Source organism: Schistocerca nitens, chromosome 3 (genome assembly GCF_023898315.1).
Source record: "Schistocerca nitens isolate TAMUIC-IGC-003100 chromosome 3, iqSchNite1.1, whole genome shotgun sequence".
Taxonomy (NCBI): Eukaryota; Metazoa; Arthropoda; class Insecta; order Orthoptera; family Acrididae; genus Schistocerca; species Schistocerca nitens.
The window spans coordinates 619,228,794-619,256,534 of record NC_064616.1 but is presented as its reverse complement, the minus strand read 5'-3'; the positions used below and the strand labels follow the sequence as shown (position 1 = coordinate 619,256,534).

General features: G+C 38.9%; 1 protein-coding gene across 2 annotated transcripts in view; it reads left to right on the top strand.

The window, feature by feature from the left end:
- The window catches only part of LOC126248555 (polycomb protein Scm), a 197,114-nt gene that overhangs the window by 81,911 nt on the left and 87,462 nt on the right, over positions 1-27,741 (top strand). For both annotated transcript variants that reach the window (XM_049949639.1, XM_049949638.1), the window contains exons 7-10: positions 9,489-9,674; positions 18,357-18,503; positions 19,947-20,126; positions 25,527-25,727. In XM_049949639.1, coding sequence (XP_049805596.1) covers positions 9,489-9,674; positions 18,357-18,503; positions 19,947-20,126; positions 25,527-25,727 — 714 coding nt within the window. The remainder of the gene's footprint in view (positions 1-9,488; positions 9,675-18,356; positions 18,504-19,946; positions 20,127-25,526; positions 25,728-27,741) is intronic.

Sequence of the window (27,741 nt, the reverse complement as noted above, 5' to 3'; positions counted from 1 at the left end):
AAAAGTTCCCAGTCAGCTCTTTTTTTAACAGTCAGTTTCAAAGATCTAATAATTTGTCTGTCTTCATTCATGTAGTGTGACAACCTTCTAAATTTGTGTGTCTAATCATTTAAAAAGAAAGAAAATAGGTGTGAATTTTGTCGAAAATAGAAATGAATACATTGCAAAAATAGATGCAAATTTTGCCAAAAATAGATGCTACATTTTTGGGCCCCTATATATCACAGATAAGTATGTATAATTTCCAAGTTTTCTCAAGGATTAAATATAAGTGTGTGGACTATGGGAATAATGACTGCTTAAATGATTTTGCCCATACTGTAATTAGTGTGATTTTGTAATCATAGTCGCTACAGGAGTGGTACGTAGGGTGGCTGTAGTCTATTTCTAGATTCCTCAGTTGAGACTAGTTCTTGAAACTTTTAACTACTCTTTCATGGGTGTTACAGAGTAAGTCAGGTTAGGTTTTTCAGAATTTCCATAACCCCCTCCCACAAGTCAAACAAACCTGTGACCATTGGTACTTCCTTTCTTCTTCAACATTTAATATCTTCTGTTAGTCTTAAGGGGCATGGTTCGCACACACTTGAGCAGTACTCGAGGGAATGTTGCATTGTTTTTTTAACAATATTCTTTTTAGACATACTACACATTCCCCAGTATCCTACCAATGAATTGAAGCCTGGCAGTGTTGGGTATAAAACAGATTTATGTACAACTACTTATTTTTTCACAGAACGTAACTCTTCCCGTTGAAGTTGGAGCCATTTGTTACCCACACCACTTGTTAGAAGCCCTAGCATGAATCTGTAGCTAGGCACACTGACACAGTGCATACAATGGATGTTCAGTGGAATTCACACCAAATGAAAACAAGCACCACAGAAAGAAAATACATGAATTGTTTGTGATCACTGTTAGACAAGAACAAAACCTATTTAAAGTAACATAACATTTCCCCATCTTACTAGTTTTTTGCCCATTTTACAAAAAAATTTGTAATAAATTATTAAACTTCTTGATAGATGATTTACAGAAAATTTAAAAATCATTGTTTAGACCACTCATTATCTAGTATCATTGACTAAGATCACCAACAAGTGGGTCTTATAAGAGTGTACAGTTTGGCATTAATTGCACAGAACAAATGAAATAAACATTGTAGGACAAAATTTCAAGGATGACGACAATTCAAAAAGGGGAACTGTAACATAACATTGATTGTTTCACAGTATGATACTCTGTTTTGAAACGAGAGAGAAAACTGCAATCATTCTAGTAACTTGTAAGTGAAATAGTTGAGAGGTGGTACCCTTCTTGCATAAAGGTGCATCCAGCAAACCCTACAACTAAAACATGTGAAAATGCTCACTAATTACACTGCCCTATTGGTGCTTCACAATATTGAATTTCAGCAAAGATCTAATGGGGTAGTACATTGAAGAACTAAAGGTTGATTGCGAAGAACAAGGTGCAATATAAGTGAGAAAAATCATATGGTAAACTGGAGAAAACATGATTATTTTAAGCATAACGCAATTATCAAACCATAGCAAGGCTAGTTTTGTGTGATTGGATGTTCCTAATGCCAGGTGCATGAATGTTTCACCATCTCTTGCAAATTCAGGCAATATCTTAATTTAGCAAATCATACAAACTCTATCTTTATCCTCACAACTGTGCATGAAGTGTCAGGTAAAAGGTGACTGTTAACCCAAACATTCTATAAACTGAAGGATTAGTTAGATAGCAAAGTATAAGGGTTTGGCAAAAAATTTAACACAAATGATAATAAAACATCTAACATTCCAATAACAGTTTGCATTACACTTTTTCCTTCTTTTCACTCACTTCAGTGAAGGATCACAATTTGTTGAGACATTCAGAAATAATGCATCATAATTCAATACATCTACATCTATTTAATGGTTTTGATTTGCCCTCTTTCAGGGATATCTTCACAATTTGGGATACATTGATGTTCTGCAGAGTGGACTTGGCAGGCTGAAACTAGTGATCACTTTAGCTTATGTTAGTAAATAGCCTGGTGAAGGCTTCTGGCATTACAATTTCATTGAGTAGAAATAAGTACAGAAGATACAGATCACAAAATAAATGCACATGCCAAGGCTATGGCTTGTAAGGCTGTTGTAGCCATGAGTGCACCTGAAAAGACTAACTTCTTGTAATGCCAGAAGCCTTCACCAGGCTATTTACTAACATAAGCTAAAGCGATCACTAGTTTCAGCCTGCCAAGTCCACTCTGCAGAACATCAATGTATCCCAAATTGTGAAGATATCCCTGAAAGAGGGCAAATCAAAACCATTAAATAGATGTAGATGTATTGAATGATGATGCATTATTTCTGAATGTCTCAACAAATTGTGATCCTTCACTGAAGTGAGTGGACTTTATGGGGGCGGCAGTGGTGGTGGTGGTGGTGGTGGTGGTGGTGGTGGTGGTGGTGGTAGTTTTATTTACCCTTAGATTTCTTTTACAAGTATATTGATCATGGCTTGGTATTACAATCTTAGAACAATAAAAATTAAGTAATTCACATATACAAATAGTCTGTCATGGCCTTATAGCAGGAACAATCCCAGTATTTGCCTGAAATAATTTAGAGCAACTACGGGCAACCAAAAACAAGATAGCTGGAACCTCCACCCTCCTGAATACAAGGCCACTCTGTTAAAAACAGTGGTGTCTCATTTGTTTTACAAATAAGTTATTTAATAGTGATAAAAGACTAATGCTACTCTATTCATTCATTCATTCATTCCTCACTACCAGCCACTTCACATGCTACATGTACCATACATATATTGTTTCACAACACTGCACACACTATCAGCTGACGTCAGGACCATTCTGTGAATTGCAGTTTCGCAGTTGCATCCCTGCAGTGAACTGTAGAGCTCAGAAAGAGGCTAAGGTGTAAGTACCATACATTGCATAACTTTGGGAGTAAATTTTTCCAGAAAAGGGAAGGAAAAGAAGGAAAAAGTGTAATGCAAACTGTTATTGGAATGTTAGATGTTTTATTATCATTTGTGTTAAATTTTTTGCCAAACCCTTATACTTTGCTATCTAACTAATCCTTCAGTTTATAGAATGTTTGGGTTAACAGTCACCTTTTACCTGCCATTTTAAATAAATATGTTTTAGCAATTTATTTGATCGCATTTAGTGATTTATTGTATGGTTTTATTCCTTGGTAGGAAATGCTATTTCGAGTTTTATTTTTATTCTTTCTTACTAAATAAAGTTCAATCTAGATCTTGCTCTATGGTCATGGACAGAGCTGTTTGTGCAGTAATTTACAATGTTATCGTTGATGTGTACAACTGTTTGGTAAGTGTATTCACACAGTGCAGTTAAAGCCCCATTGTTTCAAACAGATCTTTACAGTGAGCTCGACCGCAATTTTTTGTTATTATCCTTAAGGCCCTTTTCTGCAGTTTCGAAATTGTGTTCACATTTTGTGGATTTGATTCCCAGAAAAGAATGTCATAGCTAATGACAGGCCTCCAAAAGGCATAAAATACTGATGATATACTGTTTGCAAGTATCTTAGTGTGTTCACACCACTTCAACTGAGAATCAACATTCATTCCCAGAAATTCTGCATTTGTTACACTATCTATAGAGGTACCATCTACATTTAATTTAATAGTCTGATTTTCCCTCTTCAAACTGAAATTAATGGCATTGTTTTCTTTACGTTCAGTGTCACCTTATTGCTTATTGACAAATTGTAAACTTCCTTGAGGGCGTCATTTTCTTTCTCTGCGAGGAATTCTCACGTGTTCTCAGTGAATATAATGTTGCTGTCATCAGCAAATAGAATTCTTTCCCCATGATTAACACGAATGGGAAAGTGATTAATATCCACTGAAGAGCCAAAGAAACTGGTGCACCTGCCTAAAATAATACAGGGCCCCTGTGAGCACACACGAGTGTCACAACACAATGTGGTATGGACTCTACTAATGTCTGAAGTAGTGCTGGAGGGAAATGACACAGTGAATACTACAGGGCAGTCCATAAATCTGTAATAGCAGGAGGAGGTGAAGATCTCTTCTAAACAGCACGTTGCAAGGAATCCCAGATATGCTCAATAATGCTCATGTCTGGGGAGTTTCGTGGTCAGAAGCAGCATTTAAACTCAGGAGAGTGTTTCTGGAGCCGCTCTGGAGCGATTCTGGACATGTGGGGTGTTGCATTGTCCTGCTGGAATTGTCCAAGTCTGTCGAAATGCACAACAGATGTGAATGGATGCAGGTAATCAGACAGGGCACTTACATACATGTTACCTGTCAGAATCATATCTAGATGTATCAGGGGTCCCATATCATTCCAGCTACAGACGCCCCACACCATTACAGAGCCTTCACCAGCATGAACAGTCCCCTGCTGACATGCAGGGTCCATGTATTTGTGACGTTGTCTCCATACCCTTAGACATCCATCTGCTTGACTCAATTTGACATGAGACTCATCCAACCAGGTAACATGTTTCCAGTCATCAATAGCCCGATGTGACAGGCCCAGACAAGGTGTAAAGCTTTGTGTTGTACAGTCATCAAGGGTACACGAGTGGGTGTTCCACTCTGAAAGCCCATATAGATGATATTTCATTGAATGGTTCACACGCTAACACTTGTTGATGGCCTAGCATTGAAATCTGCAGCAATTTGCAGAAGGATTACACTTTTGCCACATTGACCAATTCTCGTCAGTCGTCGTTGGTCCTGTTCTGGCAGGATCTTTATCCAGCCACAGCAATGTCGGGGATTTGATATTTTGCTGGATTCCTGATATTCATGGTACACTACTGAAATGGTCATACGGGAAAGTCCCCACTTCATCGTTACCTCGGATAAGCTGTGTCCCATCGCTCATGCACTGATTATAACACCATATTCAAACTCACTTAAATCTTGATAACCTGCCATTGTAGCAGCAGTCACTGATCTAACAACTGTGCCAGACTCTTGTTGTCTTATATAGGCATTGCCGACGGCCGTGCTGTATTCTGCCTGTGTACGCATCTCTGTATTTGAATAAGCATGCGTATACCAGTTTCTTTGGCACTTCAGTGTATATCAGTAACAGTATAGGTCCTGGAATGCTACCCTGAGGAAGTCCTATATTAATGTATTTTGGCTCTGATACGTGTTTTAGTGAAACTTAAGACTTATTTGAGGTACGTATTATCTCTGCTCTTTATACCTTTCTGCCTAGGTATGATCGGAATCAGGCATTAGCTACCCCTCTTATTCCTAATGCTTATAGCTTATCCAGTAGAATCTTATGGTCATTAGTATCAAAATCCGTGTAAAGATGTAAAAATATCCCTGTGAGACACTCATCTTTGTCAAGAGCATCAAGTACCACTTATGTAAATTCTGCCGTGCCTGATTCTGTACTTCTACCATTTCAGAAATCAAACTGTGATTCACTGAAGAGGTTATATTTATTCAAGTAACTCATAATCAATCTTTTGTAATTGACTCTATTAGTTTTGAGAATGGTGGCAGCTGGAAAAGGGTCAGTAATTTTCATAACCTTCTGCAGTACCTTTCTTTAGCAGAGGTACAACTCTTGCTTGTTTTAAATAGTCAGGAAATTTCCATGATGTGAAGGGTAGATTATTATGTTAAGGTAGCTTGTATACTCAGTGTATTGTTTCAGTACAAACATTAGTACTTCATCTAAGCATACAGATTTTTTTATTTTTAAGCTTTTGTACAATTTTACTGATGTAATGCGCTGTGGGTGGTAGCAACATCGTTGTACTTAGTGCGCAAGTGTTTACTGGTGTAATGCTTGTTTTTTGGGATTATTGCTGTAACTTCACTGCAATACTTGAAAAATACTGATTCACATAGTTTGCTAGGTGGTGTGGATGATTTATTACTTTATCCCTCTCCCTTATCAGTATGTTTTTGTGCCTTTATGTCTCTGCCTGTTCCATTTTTTATTATATCCCAGTCTGCTTTGCTTCTGTTCTTTGCATTGTATATTATATTGTCATGACTTTTTTGCAGCAATCAGCACCTTTGTATCAGTATTCTTGTACCAATGATAGAAATTCAGTAAATGTGGCCCATTATGACTCTTTTTCATGGAACTGAGAGGGAGGACTTCTTAACACCTGCTGCTAACAATTTGGTTTTGTGAGACATTGATACTGAAGTCAGATTTAAATAATGTTGAGAATTTAAAGAACTTCACATTTACATCGGTTTCTCTATACACTTCATCCCAGCTTTGCTTTGCTTGTTCTGTTGAAAAATCTTGTACTTTGATGTCTTATAAATATCTTTTGTACACATGCAGTTTAGGGGATGTTTCCCTTGCCAATTTTATTGTTATTGTTTGGCAGAAATGGCCTGATAGTCCAAGTTCTTGTACTGCTACAACACACTTTCCCCTGTCCATATTTGTGGCTCCATGGTCAATTACAAATGCAGTAATTGTAGTAACCCTTGTTGCACTGGTGACAGTGACATGCCAGAACTCTGAAGGTTATTTATGAGCATGCTACTAGTCTCATTTATATTTGTTTTTATGTCTCCAAACGAAATTTTTGTTGAGTTTTTTTACTTGAAAATTTATCTAGAACTTTTGTCAATTTATTGAAATATATGTCCACACTACCATTGGGAGTACACACACACACACACACACACACACACACACACACACACACACACACACTCAAAAATACAGATGATTAACTTTTTGATGTTATCAATCCATGTTAACTCAGTAGCTGATATTTCAAAGTGTTTGTCATCGCTTACATATTAAGTTCATGTCTTGATTTGAACTGTATTCATTTCCTGGTATAAATGCATGATTCTCTGCCCTTTGGAGAAGTTGTACAGTAAGAGTCTGTCCTTTTACAATGTGATAATCCTACATGTTGAATTTTTGTTTGTGTACTCCAATGCTCAGTGGTACAAACAACTGTGCAGTTCAAAGACTGGAGCTCAACTTCAAGCTGTTATATTTTATTTTTTATTGATTGCACGTTTTAATAAAAGAATATTAGTCTGTGAAATGTCTCGTGTTGCTTTTCACAGTGGTTTCTTTACTTTATTACTTATATTATGAATGTTATTTGGTGTGTTAGAGTTTGTCTTGAGAGTGATTGTTTCGGAATTTTTTAAATTGCTAGAAGAACTCTTTAGGCAGGGGAACCTGTTTGTCTGAATTTATCATAAAAAGGACCTACTTCTCCCACCCGTGACAACAGGTAGTTAGGTGTTTGACCATGCATGACCTGAGTTCCATCCCCCCAGTACTGTCATGAATCAGCTGTACCAATCTTCTCTTATCATTCCTGTTTAAGTGAGGATCATACCTAGTGAAACCCCATCTATTGATGGGCCTGACAGGCACCAGAGCAACATTCGTGGAGCAAGCTGCCATGAGAGCCATATCTAACCCCACATTCAATCTGCCTCACCGCTCCATGAAGGTGGGGCTGATCATGATGCTAGAAAACCTCAACAAAGTGTACAGAGGTGCTGTGCTGCAAATTAGGGAAGCTATCCTGTCCCTTCCCACCCCCTATCACTTCATGGTCCTCTTGTGAAAAATCCGTGTATAAAGACCCTAAGTCCTCTATCTCTTGACTTAGACCTGCATTTGGTTTGAAAATGATGGTGGCCTGGTATGATGCCCCTAAACTTTCCTGTGGCTGAGGGCCTACACTACGACCATGCTTCCACCTGGCAGCAGCAGTTCTTCTTCCTAACACTTTGCACATACTTAGGCTTCCTGACTTCTGTTAAGGTGTGCTACACATTTTCAGCTCCTAGCTCTGCCTGAGGCTCTTCTCCGCTTATCTCTGGCAATGGTAGATACTTGATTTTAGTGTTGATAGTAAAACTATGAGATTGTGTTCTCCTTCCCCCTACCTCTTCCAACCAACATCCATTTCCCACCCAGCCTCTTCCCCTTTATTGCCCTTGATCCTGGTCAATTCCTTCCTTGTGTCGTCCTGGAGGTCTGCCTAAAGGATTCGACAAGTCCCTACAGAACTAAATTTCTGACTTCTGCAGGCCCCTCAATATGGTGAAAGATAATTACACAGAAAAGGAATAGTGTGACTAATAAAATGGGTTCCAAACAAATTCGGAGACACTGAAGATTTTAATGACTTGTCTACAGGGAAGACATACTAACATTATGAATACATTTATTCTAAGCACATAATACCCACAAGAATGATAAGGCATCATGTGCGTAGAGGTAACTGTGTAGTTGCTGTGTATATGACTGACTCATCACAGCACATCTGCCCTTCTTGTAGTTATTAATATCATTTCTCAGCTCCCCCAACATGCCTCACATAATGGCTTCAGATTATCAGAGGAGCAATGGGTCTGAACCCATATGATACACACACTTCAGCACTACAGTGAACTCATCTGTTGTCATTGACCTCTTGTTTTGCTGTCTTATTGAGCAAGGTGGAATTGTAGTTTAGATAGTGTAGTTTCATTTGGGAGGACATCCAGTCATCCAGATTTAGGTTTTCCGTAAACACTGAATGTCGGGATAGCTTCTTAGAAAAGAATATGGTTAATTTCCTTCTCTGATTTGAGTTAGAATCTGAAAGGTAGATGGAACTTGTGCAAATAAGAGCAGAATATAAAGTTAAAAATCAGAAGAGACTAGTGTAAATATTAGGTGGGAAATATTTAAACTCATTTTAAATAAAAAAAATACATTGCAATACTGTGTAAGTGAATGAAGTGTTTCATGCAGTATACTTAAGCTAAAAAATGCTCTTGCAGCTAAACGTAACTAAATTGACAATTGGCAAAAATTTAGTTAAAGATTAAAATGTCACTTACTTACTTTAGATTGTGGTACTTGTCTTCTTATTTTGAAACAAATAAAATGACTTCGTCTTGTACAGGATGTTGAATTGTAGTCTTCTGTCCTCCTCCTCCTTGCTCCCCTGTGCTTGCAAATGCTGTTTGCAGGGAATAAGTTCTTGAGGTATGCTCAAGGGGCAGTTTCTCTATCTGATTTTGCATATCAGTTTTAGCAGTGCCCAAAAGGAAGCAAAGTTGGAATGCTAAATTATCAATATACCATAAAGGGATTGTGGGGTCACTGTTGATATTATTAAGGTGTTTTTTTTTTCCTTTTTTTTTGGGGGGGGGGGGTGTACCACCAGCTGGAAAGTGTGTGTGGATATTATCATCATCATCATCAGTAACTTGTGTGTGATGAGACATGGAGGAAATGATGAAAAATTATAGGGGAATGTATTGTACATTTCATGACCAATATTGATTTCTGCTGTTAGTAACCTGTATGGGAATATTACTATGCATGAAACAGAAATAATAGTAAAAATAAAATAACTCGTGTGACAATTAATGAAGCTTATATTGTTATCCAGATCATTCATATAATTTTTGTCTTCATGTATTATGTCTTAACTATTTATTTGCAGGTTTTCGGATGAATGCTTCATCATGGCCAATGTTCCTTCTAAAAACCCTCAATGGTGCAGAAATGGCACCAGCAAAGATCTTCAAGAAGGAACCCCCAACACCAAGAAGCAATCAGTTTCAGATTGGAATGAAACTGGAAGCAGTTGACAAAAAGAATCCCCAACTCATTTGTGCAGCTACAATTGGTGAGTTGTATATGCAGAGAGAGAATGAATTTATATTTGTTTGGAGGGATAGTAGTTCAGTTTTCTACATTGTGAAGTGTGGCATCTTAACCACTTTGAAACTTAATTGCTCTCTGTCACTTGCTTCTTGTATATTTATTTCATGCATGAGGTTATGTATCTTAGCCTTATTCGTTAATATTAGAATCCCTCTATCAAGTTACCTTGCTATTTAGCTTATCCCAGTATACTTGGTGCCAAATTTGAACTTCTGCGTTGCAATTATTAAACATTACATTGCCTTTGAGGATTATATGGGAAATGTAACTACAATGGGTTCCTGCAGTTTCTTCTGTTAACATTGTACTTCTTAACTGCCACCTGTTTGAATAATCCTTTGTTTTTAACAGTTCACTTTGCCCATGGTCCTACCAGTGTTGTCAGGCTGACTGCACATATAGCTGCTGACGTATTGGTTCTTTTACACCTACAAAAGCATTTTTTTTCTGTCAGACGCTAATGAATGTAGAGAAAGTCTTTCCAACACATATCACATTTCTGTGAGGTAACAGTTTAGTATTGCTCAATTTCTATCATATGTAATGAGAAGTAAGTATACACAGTACTGAATAATTTGGGGAAAAAAACCAAGGAATCTCAACATCTTTCCAAAAAATGTTAGATTGGTACTAAAAAAAAGTAGTAGTGCAGGATAGAAAATCCCAGTATTGTCGTGAAACAGTTATTTCATATGCCACTATAATCAACAGTAGCAGCACATGGAAAAATAAAATGAAAGTTTGAAAGGACCACCACTTCAGTTTGAATCTGTCAGAAATAGTGTAGTGTGTAACTGTAATACTCTAAGGAAAGATTAGAAATCCTGTGATATTGTAGATGTAAATAAGATGTAGTACGATGATTATCATGTCAAAAGGCAGCCCATTTTGAACTATTCTGCGCATCTGCCAATGCTAACCACCGGCAGCCAGCTCTGCCACTGGATGACAATAAATTCTCTCCTCCACACTGCTTGCAAAAACTTTACAATAATTAATTAATTAATTATTATCACAGCCAAAAGTTTCTAGAAGGAACTGCCAAATTGCAATATTATTTTGTACATGCATGGTTATGTGAATGATCAATGTGTGATCACTGATGTCATGAATGGTAACAAGAGAACATTAATTATGCAACCACATGATATTTTGATCGTGATACATTAATGAAAGGCATGAGAAGACTGTCAGATAGCAGTGCAGTTAGAGAATATAGATAAGTCTGATGCTTGTGTAACACTGAAATGTTAGTGTACCAGTTTCAAATGGGTTGCATTGTGGTTTTGTACATGGCCTCATACATTGTTCAGGCTACATGTTGTTCACTTGACGGATGACTAGGCACTTAAAATAATTTTGAATAACCAATACAACACTGTGCAGTCATTGAACATTTTTTTTTCACTCACAACTCCCCTCCCTGTCACCCTCACCCTAGTGAAGCTGCAGGGCTGGTTGTAGTTGGCAGGAGAATTCAGCTGAGAGAGAGAGAGAGAGAGAGAGAGAGAGATTGAGAGATTACCTTTATTTATATTTCACCTAGGACTTTCCATTATTATATTGACTTCTCATATTTACTGTAATTTCATTTACAGTTTTGCTATGGGTGTTTACCCATTTTTGGCAATGTGTGTAGGATTTATTGTTTTTGAGAATTATTTCAACAGAGACCTAGTGAAATGATACCTGAGGAAATTTTGTAAGGATTAACAAAATTAGCAAAAAATATTTCAAGTGCAATATTTCTATAAGAAACAACTTACTAAATACCTTAGCTTCCAAGGATACACGAAAGGAACAGAAATAATTCTGTTGTTCAGACAGAATAATTGGTAATGATTGATGAAACAGTTACAAGCAGTTTGTTTGTTCCATTTAGCTATAGAGCACAGGGAAATGAACAATAATGCTACAAAGAAAATCATAGCACATGAAAAAAACTTTATCAATTACATTGTCTTTGATGTTGGATGAATAATCTGTCTGGTATTACTCAGTTCACACTTTATACCCTCACATTTGATGATAAGCTCATCATTATGGAAAGTTACTGGATCTATTTACATCAGAATACTCTATGACAGTAGCAGAAAGTCTCATATGTTTACAGGAATGTGTTGAAATGTATATTTGGGAAGGAAGAATCTTCTTTGTGCAACTGAACTCAACACACTGGTATGGTTGTGTAGAACATTTGTTTCTTGGTCAGCACTTAATACATACCCCCTCTTTTTCTTTCTTTTTTTTCTTTTTTAAGAAATCTAGAAAATATAAACACTACTCATTTGCCCAAACTTCCATATTTAACTGAGGGAGTAGAGAGAAATTCTTAATGGCATTGATATATTTTAAATGATCTTGTACATGCATTTCAGATTTGTTTCCAGTACTTCAGGAAGTCAAATGGAATGCTTTAATTTGTTGCCACTTCCATTTTCTGTAGATATGGGTTATTCAGAAACTGATTTATGTATAGTAATGTTAGTTCCACTATGCAACAGAAAACGACATGGTAAATTTTGCAACAAAATGAGTGTCATATATTTCTATATAGGTTTACATCAGTTTCAGTTTCTTTAGCCTCAGGTTTGCAGTCACAATTACACCTTTATTCAGATCCGCTTTCATGAATTAGCAAATATTCCCACAACGAAATGAACTATTTTGCCCAGAGAATCTCAATGGAAAGCGTGTCTTCAGATTTGTAGTAACAGACATTCATGCTTGCGTTGAAGAGGAAGTGAGGAATAATTTTTAATAACAGAGGTTTTTGTATTTAATATGAAAAGAAAATTATGACATAGAATTTTACAGCAGTGGATACTTCATCCAAAATGACTTCATGCGGATTATCCAATTTCAGTATGTGGCTATACTGTACCATTTACTTTATCAAAATATTACAAACCAGGATATAGCACACATGGTATAAGAGCCGCACAACCTAGGATCAGGTTATTCTTACCAACACATTGTTTTTATTATTGTTCTTTCTTTTCTCAGACGTTATGTCTGGTCAAAGATGGAAAGTGACGCGGACCTTGATCAAGCGTGACTTCTTTTTAACTGTACGGTATATGTTACATTGCATTTAGGAACTTTCGGGTAATTGAACATGTATCAATAATTACAGATTTCTGTAGTTGTATATATACGTTTGGATGTAGCTGTATTGCATTGATGTACTGGTGGATATTGTGTGGTATGACTCCTGTAGTTGATAGTATAATTGGTATAATGTCAACTTTATCCTGATGCCACATGTCCTTAACTTCCTCAGCCAGTTGGATGTATTTTTCAATTTTTTCTCCTATTTTCTTTTGTATATTTGTTGTATTGGGTATGGATATTTCGATTAGTTGTGTTAATTTCTTCTTTTTATTGGTGAGTATGATGTCAGGTTTGTTTTGTGGTGTTGTTTTATCTGTTATAATGGTTCTGTTCCAGTATAATTTGTATTCATCATTCTCCAGTACATTTTGTGGTTCATACTTGTATGTGGGAATGTGTTGTTTTATAAGTTTATGTTGTAAGGCAAGCTGTTGATGTATTATTTTTGCTACATTGTCATGTCTTCTGGGGTATTCTGTATTTGCTAGTATTGTACATCCGCTTGTGATGTGATCTACTGTTTCTATTTGTTGTTTGCAAAGTCTGCATTTATCTGTTGTGGTATTGGGATCTTTAATAATATGCTTGCTGTAATACCTGGTGTTTATTGTTTGATCCTGTATTGCAATCATGAAGCCTTCCATCTCACTGTATATATTGCCTTTTCTTAGCCATGTGTTGGATGCGTCTTGATCGATGTGTGGCTGTGTTAGATGATATGGGTGCTTGCCATGTAGTGTTTTCTTTTTCCAATTTACTTTCTTTGTATCTGTTGATGTTATGTGATCTAAAGGGTTGTAGAAGTGGTTATGAAATTGCAGTGGTGTAGCCGATGTATTTATATGAGTGATTGCTTTGTGTATTTTGCTAGTTTCTGCTCATTCTAGAAAGAATTTTCTTAAATTGTCTACCTGTCCTTAATGTAGGTTTTTTATGTCGATAAATCCCCTTCCTCCTCCCTTTCTGCTTAATGTGAATCTTTCTGTTGCTGAATGTGTGTGATGTATTCTATATTTGTGGCATTGTGATCGTGTAAGTGTATTGAGTGCTTCTAGGTCTGTGTTACTCCATTTCACTACTCCAAATGAGTAGGTCAATATTGGTATAGCATAAGTATTTATAGCTTTTGTCTTGTTTCTTGCTGTCAATTCTGTTTTCAGTATTTTTGTTAGTCTTTGTCTATATTTTTCTTTTAGTTCTTCTTTAATATTTGTATTATCTATTCCTATTTTTTGTCTGTATCCTAGATATTTATAGGCATGTTTTTTTTTCCTCCATCGCTTCTATGCAGTTGCTGTGGTTATCCAATAAGTAATCTTCTTGTTTAGTGTGTTTTCCCTTGACTATGCTACACTCCTGGAAACTGAAATAAGAACACCGTGAATTCATTGTCCCAGGAAGGGGAAACTTTATTGACACACTCCTGGGGACAGATACATCACATGATCACACTGACAGAACCACAGGAATATAGACACAGGCAACAGAGCATGCACAATGTCGGCACTAGTACAGTGTATATCCACCTTTCGCAGCAATGCAGGCTGCTATTCTCCCATGGAGACGATCGTAGAGATGCTGGATGTAGTCCTGTGGAACGGCTTGCTATGCCATTTCCACCTGGCGCCTCAGTTGGACCAGCGTTCATGCTGGACGTGCAGACCGCGTGAGACGACGCTTCATCCAGTCCCAAACATGCTCAATGGGGGACAGATCCGGAGATCTTGCTCGCCAGGGTAATTGACTTACACCTTCTAGAGCACGTCGGGTGGCACGGGATACATGCGGACGTGCATTGTCCTGTTGGAACAGCAAGTTCCCTTGCCGGTCTAGGAATGGTAGAACGATGGGTTCGATGACGGTTTGGATGTACCGTGCACTATTCAGTGTCCCCTCGACGATCACCAGTGGTGTACGGCCAGTGTAGGAGATCGCTCCCCACACCATGATGCCGGGTGTTGGCCCTGTGTGCCTCGGTCGTATGCAGTCCTGATTGTGGCGCTCACCTGCACGGCGCCAAACACGCATACGACCATCATTGGCACCAAGGCAGAAGCGACTCTCATCGCTGAAGACGACACGTCTCCATTCGTCCCTCCATTCACGCCTGTCGCGACACCACTGGAGGCGGGCTGCACGATGTTGGGGCGTGAGCGGAAGACGGCCTAACGGTGTGCGGAACCGTAGCCCAGCTTCATGGAGACGGTTGCGAATGGTCCTCGCGATACCCCAGGAGCAACAGTGTCCCTAATTTGCTGGGAAGTGGCGGTGCGGTCCCCTACGGCACTGCGTTGGATCCTACGGTCTTGGCGTGCATCCGTGCGTCGCTGCGGTCCGGTCCCAGGTCGACGGGCACGTGCACCTTCCGCCGACCACTGGCGACAACATCGATGTACTGTGGAGACCTCACGCCCCACGTGTTGAGCAATTCGGCGGTACGTCCACCCGGCCTCCCGCATGCCCACTATACGCCCTCGCTCAAAGTCCGTCAACTGCACATACGGTTCACGTCCACGCTGTCGCGGCATGCTACCAGTGTTAAAGACTGCGATGGAGCTCCGTATGCCACGGCAAACTGGCTGACACTGACGGCGGCGGTGCACAAATGCTGCGCAGCTAGCGCCATTCGACGGCCAACACCGCGGTTCCTGCTGTGTCCGCTGTGCCGTGCGTGTGATCATTGCTAGTACAGCCCTCTCGCAGTGTCCGGAGCAAGTATGGTGGGTCTGACACACCGGTGTCAATGTGTTCTTTTTTCCATTTCCAGGAGTGTATTTTTCTTACATTTGTCTGTTCCAAAAGCCATATTTATATCATTGCTGAATGCTTCTCTTATCTTTAGTAATTGGTTGAGTTGTTGCTGCCAGTAGTTTTAGATCATCAATGTATAGCAAATGTGTGATTTTGTGTGGGTATGTTCCAGTAATATTGTATCCATAATTTGTATTATTTAGCATGTTGGGTAGCATGATCACTTGGAGTACCTCTTCTGGGCTCGTGGCCATATTGGTTGGGCCTTAGTTGACTGAAAAACCTTGACATGGTCATATTGGTTGGGCCCTAGTTGACTGAAAAAACCTTGACCTGGTCAGATGATACCTGATTTCAGTTGGTAAGAGCTGATGTTCAAGTTAAAGTAAAGCCATGGATCGAAGTTGTCAACAAGGCATTGTGCAAGCTGGTGGTGGCTCCATAATGGTGTGGGCTGTATTTACATGGAATGGGCTGGGTCCTTCAGTGCAACTGAGCTGATCATTGATTGGAAATGGTTATGCGCAGCTACTTGGAGACCATTCACAGCCATTCATGGATGTTGTGTTCTCAAACAATGATGGAATTTTTGTGGATGTCATTGTACTGTGTCACCAGGTCACAATCATTCGCGATTGGTTTGAAGAACATTCTGGACATTTCAAGCGAATTATTTGGCCACCCAAATTGCCCGGCATGAATCTCATCGAACATTTATGGGACATAATCGAGAGGTCTGTCTGTGCAAAACACCCTGCACAGGCAACTTCTTTCACAATTGTTGAGAGTTGTAAAGGCAGTGGACTTCCAATGACTTGTTGAGTCCATGCCACATTGAGTTGGCGCACTGCACTGAGCTAAAGGTGGTCAGACACAGTATTAGGAGATATATTTGAAATTTTTCTCTTAAGATTGTAGCAGATCACCTCTTTTGCTTCTTATGTGGTTCCAAATTATTTCACAGTTGACAAAGTTATAAATGAATGCTAGCTACTTAATTTTCATTTATTATACTTAAGAAACTTAAGTATATTGTAATAAGTCAAAGCAAGGGTACTGTCTTGGATGTTCGGTCTTTTTCATTGACCATATCTTCAGAATTGATCTTACAAAGGAATTCAGGATATTTAGTGCAGAATTCTATGCAGTTATGAAGACATATGTGCAGATGAGACATCATAGAGAAAACAAGTTTGTCATCTTCTCTGACTGCCTATATGTCTTACAAGCTCCTTAATAGATGTAGCAATAGAGAAAATGAACAAATTCTGTAGGTATGGATTATTCTGCTTGTTGAAAGGGCATGTAGAAATTTAGAAAATGAGCAGCCAGATGTGCAGTAGGGTAAACCTTGAGGAAACACAATGTGCTATTCCCCTACTGTCAGTTGTGTCATTATTGAGTTGAAATTGTATGTGGATGGGAGTAGTAGCAGCTTATGGCGAACAAAATTAGCTGCTGTGAAACCAACTGTCAGATTGTGGCGTACTTGCTTCCAGTCGTTCCAGTGAGAAGTATTCAACTCGATTCGTCTCTGTATAGAGAATGCTCATCGCACTCAGAAACTGTTGTTGCTTAGCTTTAATCATTCAACTGCCATACTCTGCTTGGGTGTCTTGTAATGTCTATATTTTCTTCCTTCTTTCATGTGTTCCAGTTTTTATAAACAGAAGTATTTTTATGTATTAGTACTACCCATGAGTTAATTATGTTGTATTATGCATTAAATGTTAGCTCGAAACACAACAAGAGCTCCACCAGTGTAATCAATTACCAGTCAGCCGACATGTGTTTTGCAGCACCTTGAGATGTGATGTACATGTACGCAATACCAGAAAGAATCGCTTGTTAGATTTGCCTTCCTCAAGACTTTCTGTAGTCTATAACAATTATAATCTTTTAAGTGAAACATTTTTCAATTAGTTACGATACTCAGCTCATACAGTACAACTAAATAATGACACTTGGCTAAAATACAATGAATTCTGTTGAGTTAGAAATAATATGTATTTTTTCTAAGTGACAAAGAAACCTTTTGATTTCTTAAATAAGCTAGTTATTTTCTGAGTAGTTGCTGTGTATTTATTTGATTATTTTGCACAACTTGATTCAACTGTTAACTTGATAATGCCAGCTGTATGAAAAATACTGAAAGGTGAATAAAGATTCTGATTCCAGCTATGCATGCGTGAACAGTTTGCAGATGTTGCATCAGGATTGTTGCAAAGATGCAGGAATGACATGTACAGGCAGTGCCAAAATGGATGGTCCATGACTGAACTTTGTAGTGAGATAAGCAATGCATGCAGAAGGAAAATACTGTGCGCTTTATGCAGACCATTGTGCCTTCATCTTAAAATGGCAATGCATAAGTATTTATGTTAACAGTACTCATTGGGGCATACAAAACATTCATAGACATTTTTGAAGATTATCCACACTATAGTTTCTTTGGGTCAGAAATGCAGTCTTTGTGATTGATCTGAAACAAAAAAGTGATTAGGAGCTTCACTGAAAATTACTAGTGTGTGCCTAGTCTTGGAAGTCAGCAGTTGTGTTTACGAGATTACATACACACATTGAGAATAAGTCACATTTCTGTTGGTGGAGTTCTCTGGCTGAATTTGAATAAATCTGAGCTAATTTGTATAACTCGTAAAAAGTTGAGAAAAAGTATTCACTTGTAACAAAGGTGCTTATAACTTTTCAGTGTAACGCCATACTGTAACTGATTTTGTTAATATTTTTCATCTGTCTAATAATAATATTTTTCTTGTAGGTGCTGTTAAGGGGGAAATGATCCATGTCACTTTCGATGGTTGGAGAGGTGCCTTTGATTATTGGTGCCGTTTTGATTCGAGAGACATCTTCCCTGTTGGTTGGTGTGCAAAAAGTGGCCATCCATTGCAGCCACCTGGGCAAAAGAGTAAGTTTATTGATTTTTAATGTTTTATGATATGTTTCAATTAAATTATTATCTGATAATTGCATAAAATTGGGCCTCCTGATGTAATGGAGCCACAGCATGTAGTGTATCCCAAACTGTTATGGTAAAAAATACCAGATGATGAAGGATACTAATTTGGGTACTTTGAGATAAGGAATTGGTGGCAGGAAATGTGTATCAATTGTTCTTGTAGTCAGAAGTAACCTACACCTTGTAGCAACATCTAAAGTTCATTGTAGCTTTGCAAAATGGTGACTGACAGTGTATGCATTACAGTGACACTGGATAATCCGTTGAAAAACTAAACACTTGTTTTAAATTCATTTGTCCCTCTCATGAAGGATGTAGCATTGTGCAGTGCTTTTGCCATATGACTCTCAGGATGTTACAGTGTGACAAATCTTATGTTAGTACATGGATGATGCTGTATTTATCAGTAAGTCCTCTTTGTCTTTGACAGAACATGTGTCCATCTACATTTATTAACACCCATTTGAATGCTAATGACAAAAATGTTATAAGAGGTCACTTGAGTGATGGGCCTGCTCGTAAAGCTTCCCAGCCAGTAGGGCTGACTTGTGAGACAGTGTAGAGTGCTAGATTGGGAATGAATCCATGTACCAGATTAACAACTGAGAGTTTGCTGCACCATTCAGCCTGGATATAGTTTGTTGGTGGATTTCTACATTTTTAGTGAAATACTGGACTGGTTCCCCATCTCCAAATCAGAATAAGAATTTTAAAAAAAACTTTTGAGAGGAGATCTCAGTCTGAAGTAATTTATAAATTAACGGTTTGTACTAAATGCAAAATATATTATAGAAGTTTTGATATCTAGCTAAATTTTTAGTATACATTCATAATATCCATTAAATATGGAAGTTGTCTTGACTCCAACAGATTGATGCTGCATAGTGAATATGGAAGTAGTCTTTGTAGCAGATGCTATGAGAGAGGTGTTGTGTATCACAGAGAAGTATAGTGTTATAATTCAAAGAATGCACATTCCCAGAATATGCAAGCAACATATTACTTGTTGCCACACACACGTTTCACAAAATGACCACGACCGTAAAACTATGGAAACTTAGCTTATACATGGGCTTTCCAACAACCGTTCTATCTATGTGCCATTCAAAAATGAAGTGGGAAAGAAGGGAGAGTGGTTTGATAGTAAGATATGTCATTTTTGTACACAAAGTATCTACGTTAAGTGTGTGCTTGTGATTGTCTAGATGTTTTAAAAAGAAAGATTATTGTGTAGATGGTGGTGTGTGAACTTATATATCAGTTGTAAGCTCATCTTAAAGTGTGTTTCATGTATGTTATGTAATATCTTTAGTTACTGTTGCATGACCTTTGTTAAAATCTCAAAAGAATACAGTTCTGTGTACTTTCTATACCTCACCATTTGTTGAGCAGCAGCCCATGGAGCAAGTCGGTACAAAACCAGAGTGTGCAATATTCCTCCACCACTTGCTGTTTCATGTGGTGCAACCTCATCTGAGCAGGTGTTGCCAGGCAGCAGTGTTGGAGAAAAGGAATCGTCTGTGACAATTACTGAGCCAGACACATCAAGTTCACAAAAGCAGCCATCTGCATGTGAGTAAGATTATTGAAATAGCAACTTAGTAGAGTAATATATCAGTAGTTCTGTTTAAAGAATGTGTGTTTTGTGTATGTCAGAATGTGTTTTGATGATGTGATTGGGGCTAATCTTCAGCCATTCGTGTTTCTTGGAACAGAGATTCACTAATAATGTTGTCATGTCGTAACCAGAATTAAGTTGTAAGTAAAAGGCAACACTTATCACTAATAGCACATTTATGACAAACACCACTGTGCACCCAGAACAGAACTGATCTACTGGACAGCAAAGGCAGCTATTTATAGAAACTTTATATGATGTTTTTACATACTTTGAATACTCCAGAATCTACAAACATAAGATATTTCAAAAACCTTTCAGAACTGTTAAATACTAAATAACTTCTGGTGGTCGGGTTTGAACTGGTAACTTGCAGCACAGCAGCCAGTGACACTAACCACCACACTGCGTGCACCACAGCTCACGGCAATGCTCCCAATCCTGGAGCAACAGCGACCCACTGTTTCAGACATTCTCACTGAAGCCAACTACAGCTCCTGGGATCCAGATGTTATTAGCCCACTGTATCGCAAATCCTCACATTCTGGCCATGTTGTTACATCCTCTTCACTGTGACGAGTATCAAAGGTAGCCCCCGTCGTTGAGGCTTCAGTCATTGAGTGGGTCTTCAGTTTCCTTGAACCTATGTTTTCTTGAACCTCCCATTGTCGATCTGCAGCTCTGGGCTGTAGTAGGGCATCATACGGCGAATGTTGTTGGTTGGTTGGTCAATTGATTTTTGTGAAGGGACTAGACAGCAAGTTAATTGGTCCCATTGCATTAGGGGAAGGATGGAGAAGGAAGTTGGCGATGCCCTTTCAGAGGAACCATCCCTGCATTTGCCTGAAGAGATTTAGGGAAATCACGGAAAACCTAAATGCAGATGGCCAAATGCGGGTTTGAGCATCGTCGTCCTGAATATGAGTCCAGTGTGCTAACCAGTGTGCCACCTCTCTAAGTCAGAGAACATGGGTGATGCCTCTGGACTCCTATCTTTTTGTTAAAGGGTCGTAATCCTCTTTTTCATATGTGATGTCGGACAAGCAATGGATGATACAATACAGTGCAAAGTAGTGCTTTAGTAACTTTGGCAGTAGTCCTACTTTCCGCATAGGCATAAAAATCGATACTAAGTTTTCCAGGCTATATCTCAATGGCTGGTGCTTGGCATTGTAACAGTCTTGGTCCTTCTCTTGGGCATCCAAGTTACATATGCAAGCCAGCTGCCTTACTTCTTCTGTCCTGGTGATATTTCACATTGTCATCCTGGGTATCATCTCATTGAAACAGGAACAGTTTACCCATTGTCATTTTGGCCTTAGAAATTGTGGAACAGAAAGAATGTTGTGAAGCCTTTAGTGTGACAAACAGTATTGTATCCCACTCTCACTATTCATTCTCAATATACATCGAGAGTATAACTGCCAATGTTTTTTTAAAGTGTTCTGTTTGGCCATTGGTCTGTGGGTGGTGTCACAATGTGAGTTATTACATTTGATATGAGTCTCAATTTGAAAACATTTCCACAGTCAGAGATCATCAGTAGAGGTTCTCTGTGCATTGAAATGATATCTTCTGCTATGAACATTGCGATCCAGAGTTTCAGCCATCAGTACAGCATTGGAGACAGAGTAATGGGTCAGGTAGTCAGTGAATATTCCAATTATTTGACATCGGGAATCTCCCCAAGAGATCAATTCCAGTTCAGTGGAATGACACTGCTGCAGGCGGAATTGGAACCAGATGCCCTGGAGGTAATTGCAGCACATGCTTCTGCCAATGGCATTCCTTACAGTGGTTCACATATTGTCAAACAGATTGGTACAAACTTGCCAGTGATAACTGCATCTGATTTTTCTACAGTCTTCGCGAATTCCACATGGCCAGATCTTTGAGCATCTTGGAAAATCTTCAGGATAGCAGGCTATCGATTGGCTGGGATGATGAGCAACTATGTACGCCCCATTGGATCACATTTTCTCTTATACTGTGTTATTAACTGGAATCCTCCTCTGTTCTCTTTCTTCCTCCTTCAAACCTTCCATGGTTTTGATGCTGGATCTTCTCTCTGTTCAGCAGCAATTTCACCAGGTTTCTGTAGACATTGTAGCACTACTTCTGTCTTAATAAAGGCAACAGATTACCTGAAGTTTGCCATGAATGTACAAGAGGTGACCAGCATGTGCTTCTTAGACTTCAGCAAAGCCTCTGACACTGTCGACTTTGACATTTTATTTTCCAAACTTAGTAGCCTAAATTTCTCGTCAAGTGCACTGCAGTGCAGTAGTTTCGCTCATGTCTGACATATCGTCAGCAGTGCATCATGTCTGGCATTATAAAGTCAGAGTGGACTTACATAGTATTGGGTGTTCCCTAGGATTCGATATTAGGTGCTAAACTCTTCTCCAGTTTTGCCCTACTGCAATACCACACGTGTGCTGACTCCTCCAGTAGCATATAAGTGCAAAAACAATAAACCTGAAGACAGCTATTGAGAATATCAATACTGACCTGTGTGTGCTATCAAAATGAGTGTGGTACAAAGGGTTAAAGCCCAACCCATCCAAAATCCATGCAGTACTGGTTGGTCATTCTAGACTCATTAGTCCAGGTTATCGTGAATTCCTACAGTCTTTAACCCTAAATGGGACAAATATCAACTTCTCTCCTTCATCAAAGAGTCGAGGAATAATAATAGATGAAAATCGAAATTGGAATGATTATTTAACTGCAATGTGCAAAAAGGCATCAGCATGTCTCCGGACCCTACAAATATATAAGATGATCTTCCTTCTTGACCTGAAAAAGGAACTTGTCCAAATACATGTACTTCCAGTTATTGATAACAGCGATGTTACCCAAAGCTCACAGCACATAGAACTGGTTATGAATGCCTGTGTTCATTGTATATGTGATCTTAGACTCTTTGATCATATTCCACCATCATATGCTTAGCGATTTCCATACTCTGTCTGCTCTACTGTCCCCCATATCTCTCCTCGACCGTAATGTCCTCGTCTGAACACTATGGCACAAAGATCCATTCTCAGAGCAAAATCATTTCTGTCCCACTCCATCATTCAGCCATTTTCTTTAAATCCTTCTCAGTAGCAGAAACCTGACTCTGGAATAACCTCTCGCTTTGTGTTAGAGAACTGAGTAACATCTCCAGCATATCTACTAAAGCAACAATAATGATTACTGTTGTCCCTGTAAGTGCTCATAACATTTGTACATCTTTCTTTCGAACCAGATCTACCTCATTTCCCAGTAGTATTAGCTGGTGCAGTCTCCTTAAATTTCCTTTCCCCAAAACTCGCTGTATCAGAGAACATCTATTTTGTACACCTATAAATTCTTTTTTGTCTGCCACTATCATTATTATTATCCAGTATTAACTTTATTAGCTCATAGTATTACTTACTCAAATTGTCACTGTAGACACTCAAATTATTTTAATACTATTTGACATATTAAAGTTATTTCTCAGTTGATTGTGATGTAAATTAGGTACTGAACATGTTGAACCCCGACTGACATTCCATCCAAGCTGCTGTGTTCTGGCATAGAATTCCTTGAAAGGCAACCAATGTCCTTGTATTTATGTCCATTTTTGTATACCACTGTGATGTCAATACTCCTAGAGCCTCAGGGCCCTTCTCACCAGTCGACACGATGTATCCTTCAGGCTTGTCGGCCAACATAGAGAATAATTGTCCAGCACAACGATGAGTGGTTTGCCATATAAATACAGCTGTAACTCCTTGATGGCCCAAATAACTGCAAATCACTCTTTCTCAACTGTAGAACAGTTCATCTCAGATTTGGAGAGTACTCTGGAAGCGGAAGCACAAGATCTCTCTTTTCAACACCTTCTAGAATTTGTAGTAGTAGTGTCCCTGTCCCAAAACCAGTAACCAAAGAACTTGAAATGATGTTAGTGCCTCCTTCATGACAGGGAAAGATCTTTCTTGCATCTTGTTATAGGAAAATTTGGTGTCTCCCTGCAGTAGTTCTTACAAGGGTTGTACCGTGGTACAGAAGTCACTTATTAATTGCCAGTTGTACAAGTACGTTTGAAAAAAGTTTATCACATCACAAATGTGCTAAGAATTCAGAAAATCTGTGACTGCTCTTATTTTCTCTGGAATGGTACAGACTCCATTGCCATTCACTAGATGGCATAAGATTTTTATATCTGGGGCACTGAAGAGGCACTTTTTTGGATTTGGGTGAGGCCTGCATTGTGAACACATCTAAACACTATTATCGAGGGGCTTAGGTGTTCTTTCAATCTCTTAAAAAGACAATGTCATCCAGATAGTAAAGACATGTCATCCATTTAAGGTGTCAAAGGAGGTTGTCCAAAATACATTTGAAGGTGGCTGGAGCATTACATAGCTCAGTCAACATATCTTTTCACTCGGAGGCTGTCTGAAGTTATTGAAGGCAGTCTCCCCCCAGTCAGCCTCGATCTGCCAGTAGTCTATCTGCACGCTCATAGTTGAGAAATATTTTGTTCCTTTCAAGCAGTCTAGGATGTCGTCAATGCATGGCAAAGGGTGATTTTGTTCAGTCATCAGTAGTTGATGCACAAATACCATCCTAGTAAACACAGTCCTAGTAAAAGTATTCATTCGCCACACACTTCATTCATCCCGTGTGTTGTATTTGGCAATTTGGTCAAATCTTTCAGTGAGTTCATCAAGTCGTGACCACCATCTCCAGAGAACACTGATGGATGACCCATGTGCAGCTGACTTGCTGCCGGTTTGAAATCTGTTATTGGTTTCCTGAATATACAGACCTTGAGAATGGTGTAATGCTTGGATTCCAGTTCCTGTGAGTGTAGGCAGTGGTGTTTATGTTGCCTTATTGGAGCCATGGTGATGTAAAGGATCTGAACTACCAGATGTCTCCACCAGACGTCATCACATCATGACCAGAATAAAGTCCAAATCCGAAAGAAGGTCATCAATAAAATACACACTTATCACTGACAGCACATTTAATACAAACACCAATGTACATTCAGAATAGAACCAACCCTCTGGAATTACAGTGCAGCTATTTATATAAACTTCAAATGTTCCAGCATGCTGGTATTTGTAAAGGTGTTGAATATTCCAGAATATACACTCACTACAAACATAAGGTTGTTTGGCTTTAACTGGTGACCTGCGACATGACAACCAGTGACACTAATACAACTACACCACACTGCGCACTTCACTGCTCGCAGCAGTATGTTGAGAGAGAGAGAGAGAGAGAGAGAGAGAGAGAGAGAGAGAGAGAGAGAGAGAGATAGTCTTCAAATTCCATTAAATACTAATGTGTGAATTTATCTTTTGTAGTTTGCATATTCATTAACCATGGCTGCACATGTGGTCCATATCTGGATCCACGTAAAGTATCGGAATTGCCAGTGATGTATAATGCCAAGAACATAAACAGATTACTCAGAGACTTTGTGCAGTCTCTTGTAGATGCTGCATTAGATCAGAAGCAAATATTTGGCATTTTGAGACAAGGTGAAGGAAAGGTTGTTATATCAGGTAATTTTCATTTGTTTTGTGTTTCCACTCAGAGTATTCTTAATTTTGTAGGCATAACTTTCTGTGTTTCTGTATACCAGATTTTTATGGTATAAGATCTGAAATTCAGCTAAGATTTCACACATTGTGAAAGATAGTGGTACTGTTTATGTAGATTTCAAACCTGTTGAACATTAGTTGCACATTAGTTCAACAACATTCATTTAAGATATTTTGGAAAAATAATTTTACTGTAATTTGAAGTATCCAGTTTCCAGGATAACTTGAATATTTATACATTGGTTCTGCATCATGAAACCCTGGATATCATCTTACATAAAAATATGCTTGGTATGGTTAGAAAGAAGAAATATATGACATGATCTGATTGGTGATGGTCCTGTTAAAAATTAAATTGACTCTAGGAAATGTAATGCTACAACACAGTATCTTAATAGACACATGCATATCACACACCGACACTAGCATTGTGATATCTCAAAAGAACTTATTTGTGGGCTATCACATTTTGAAGTTTTGAATAGCAATTTGGTTTTCTAATAAGATAAGGAATGAAAATATTAATATTTTCATGGTTGCTATATATAGTTTTAGTATATATCAAAACTTTTGCTGAGAGTATAATCATTTTAAAATTTACTTATTAAAATTTGTTAATCATCAAAACAGTTTGCCGTATGATGTTGCCGTATTAGCTATCAGGGACCAGCTTGTAGCTTTTTAAATATAAGTGTTGATGTATCTGAATAAAAATCGTTTGTCTTTTACACATAATTATGTAGCACTTGTCTTTGCAATATACAACCGTAACTTTAACTTTATTTTAACACCCATGTGGCAGTTTCAGTGGCCCTTTTGCTTCAATCTCCCTCATGCCACATATAATAAGTTTGTGGTTTTGTTTTGTAGTTAACTAGTGTCAGATTTAGTAAACAGTTTACTTTTGCAACAAGAAACTGAGACTTACCCTTTAGGTGTAGGAAGTATTGCTTGTAAATCATATGCACAATTCTTCTGATTGCTGTCTGGATTCATTTTATCATGCTGTTATTTGACTCTTGCAAGGTTATCCAATTGGTGTAAGTCATGATAGTCTTTTTTTCTGGTCGCCAATGTCATCATAATACTCAAACGCCACACAAAATTCACATAAATCAATTGTGGGCTCAAAAAATTCAAATTTGAATGCTTTTGGGGAACACACACACACACACACACACACACACACACACACACACACACACACACACACACACACACACCCGGGTTCGGGGGTAAGAATAGGCCTGTGGTATTCCTGCCTGTCATAAGAGGCGACTAAAAGGAGTCTCCAACGTTTCGGCCCTTATGTGATGGTCCCCTGTCGGGGTTGACCTCCATACCTCAAAATTATTCCGAAGAGCGAGCTGAGTGGGGAAGGGCACCTTACTTGGTGCATTGTGTACATCGTGCGTTGGGCCCTTTACCAGTTTATTCGCCGTTGCATTGCAGTCCAGCCCGCTCTCCATCTCTTGGGCGTGGATACGTTCCTCTCTGCACTTTCCGCCATGCAATGTGCAGTGCCTCTGTCTGTACTGACGACGACCATGGACTAATAGTCACCTAATATCCAGCACAGTAGCCAGTCCGTTGTCGTGAGGCCGCCATGTACCCTGTTGGTTGTAGCCCCCTGACAACACAGGGATCGCTCTGCTGATGCCTGCGCCGTTAACTCCCCACATATACCAAGGAGTAGATGCCTATCTCCCTGTTGCGTCGGGACTCCCGGCATCGGCTATCCTGCTAGGTGGCCCTTGCTGAGGCTGGGTGGCGCCCATGCGTGGCCGTAGTGGGTGGCATCAGGGCGGATGACCCACAATAAAGCGTGGTACATCATCTCTCGCTGGTGGCCAGCCACCAGCAGTCTCTAAGCGTTCTCGGGCTCAATTTAACGCTCAGAAATACGATCCCAAAACATTCCCCTCCCTGGCCACACTGTGGGAGGAGTGTAAGTTTCAGGATGGCAGTGACACTT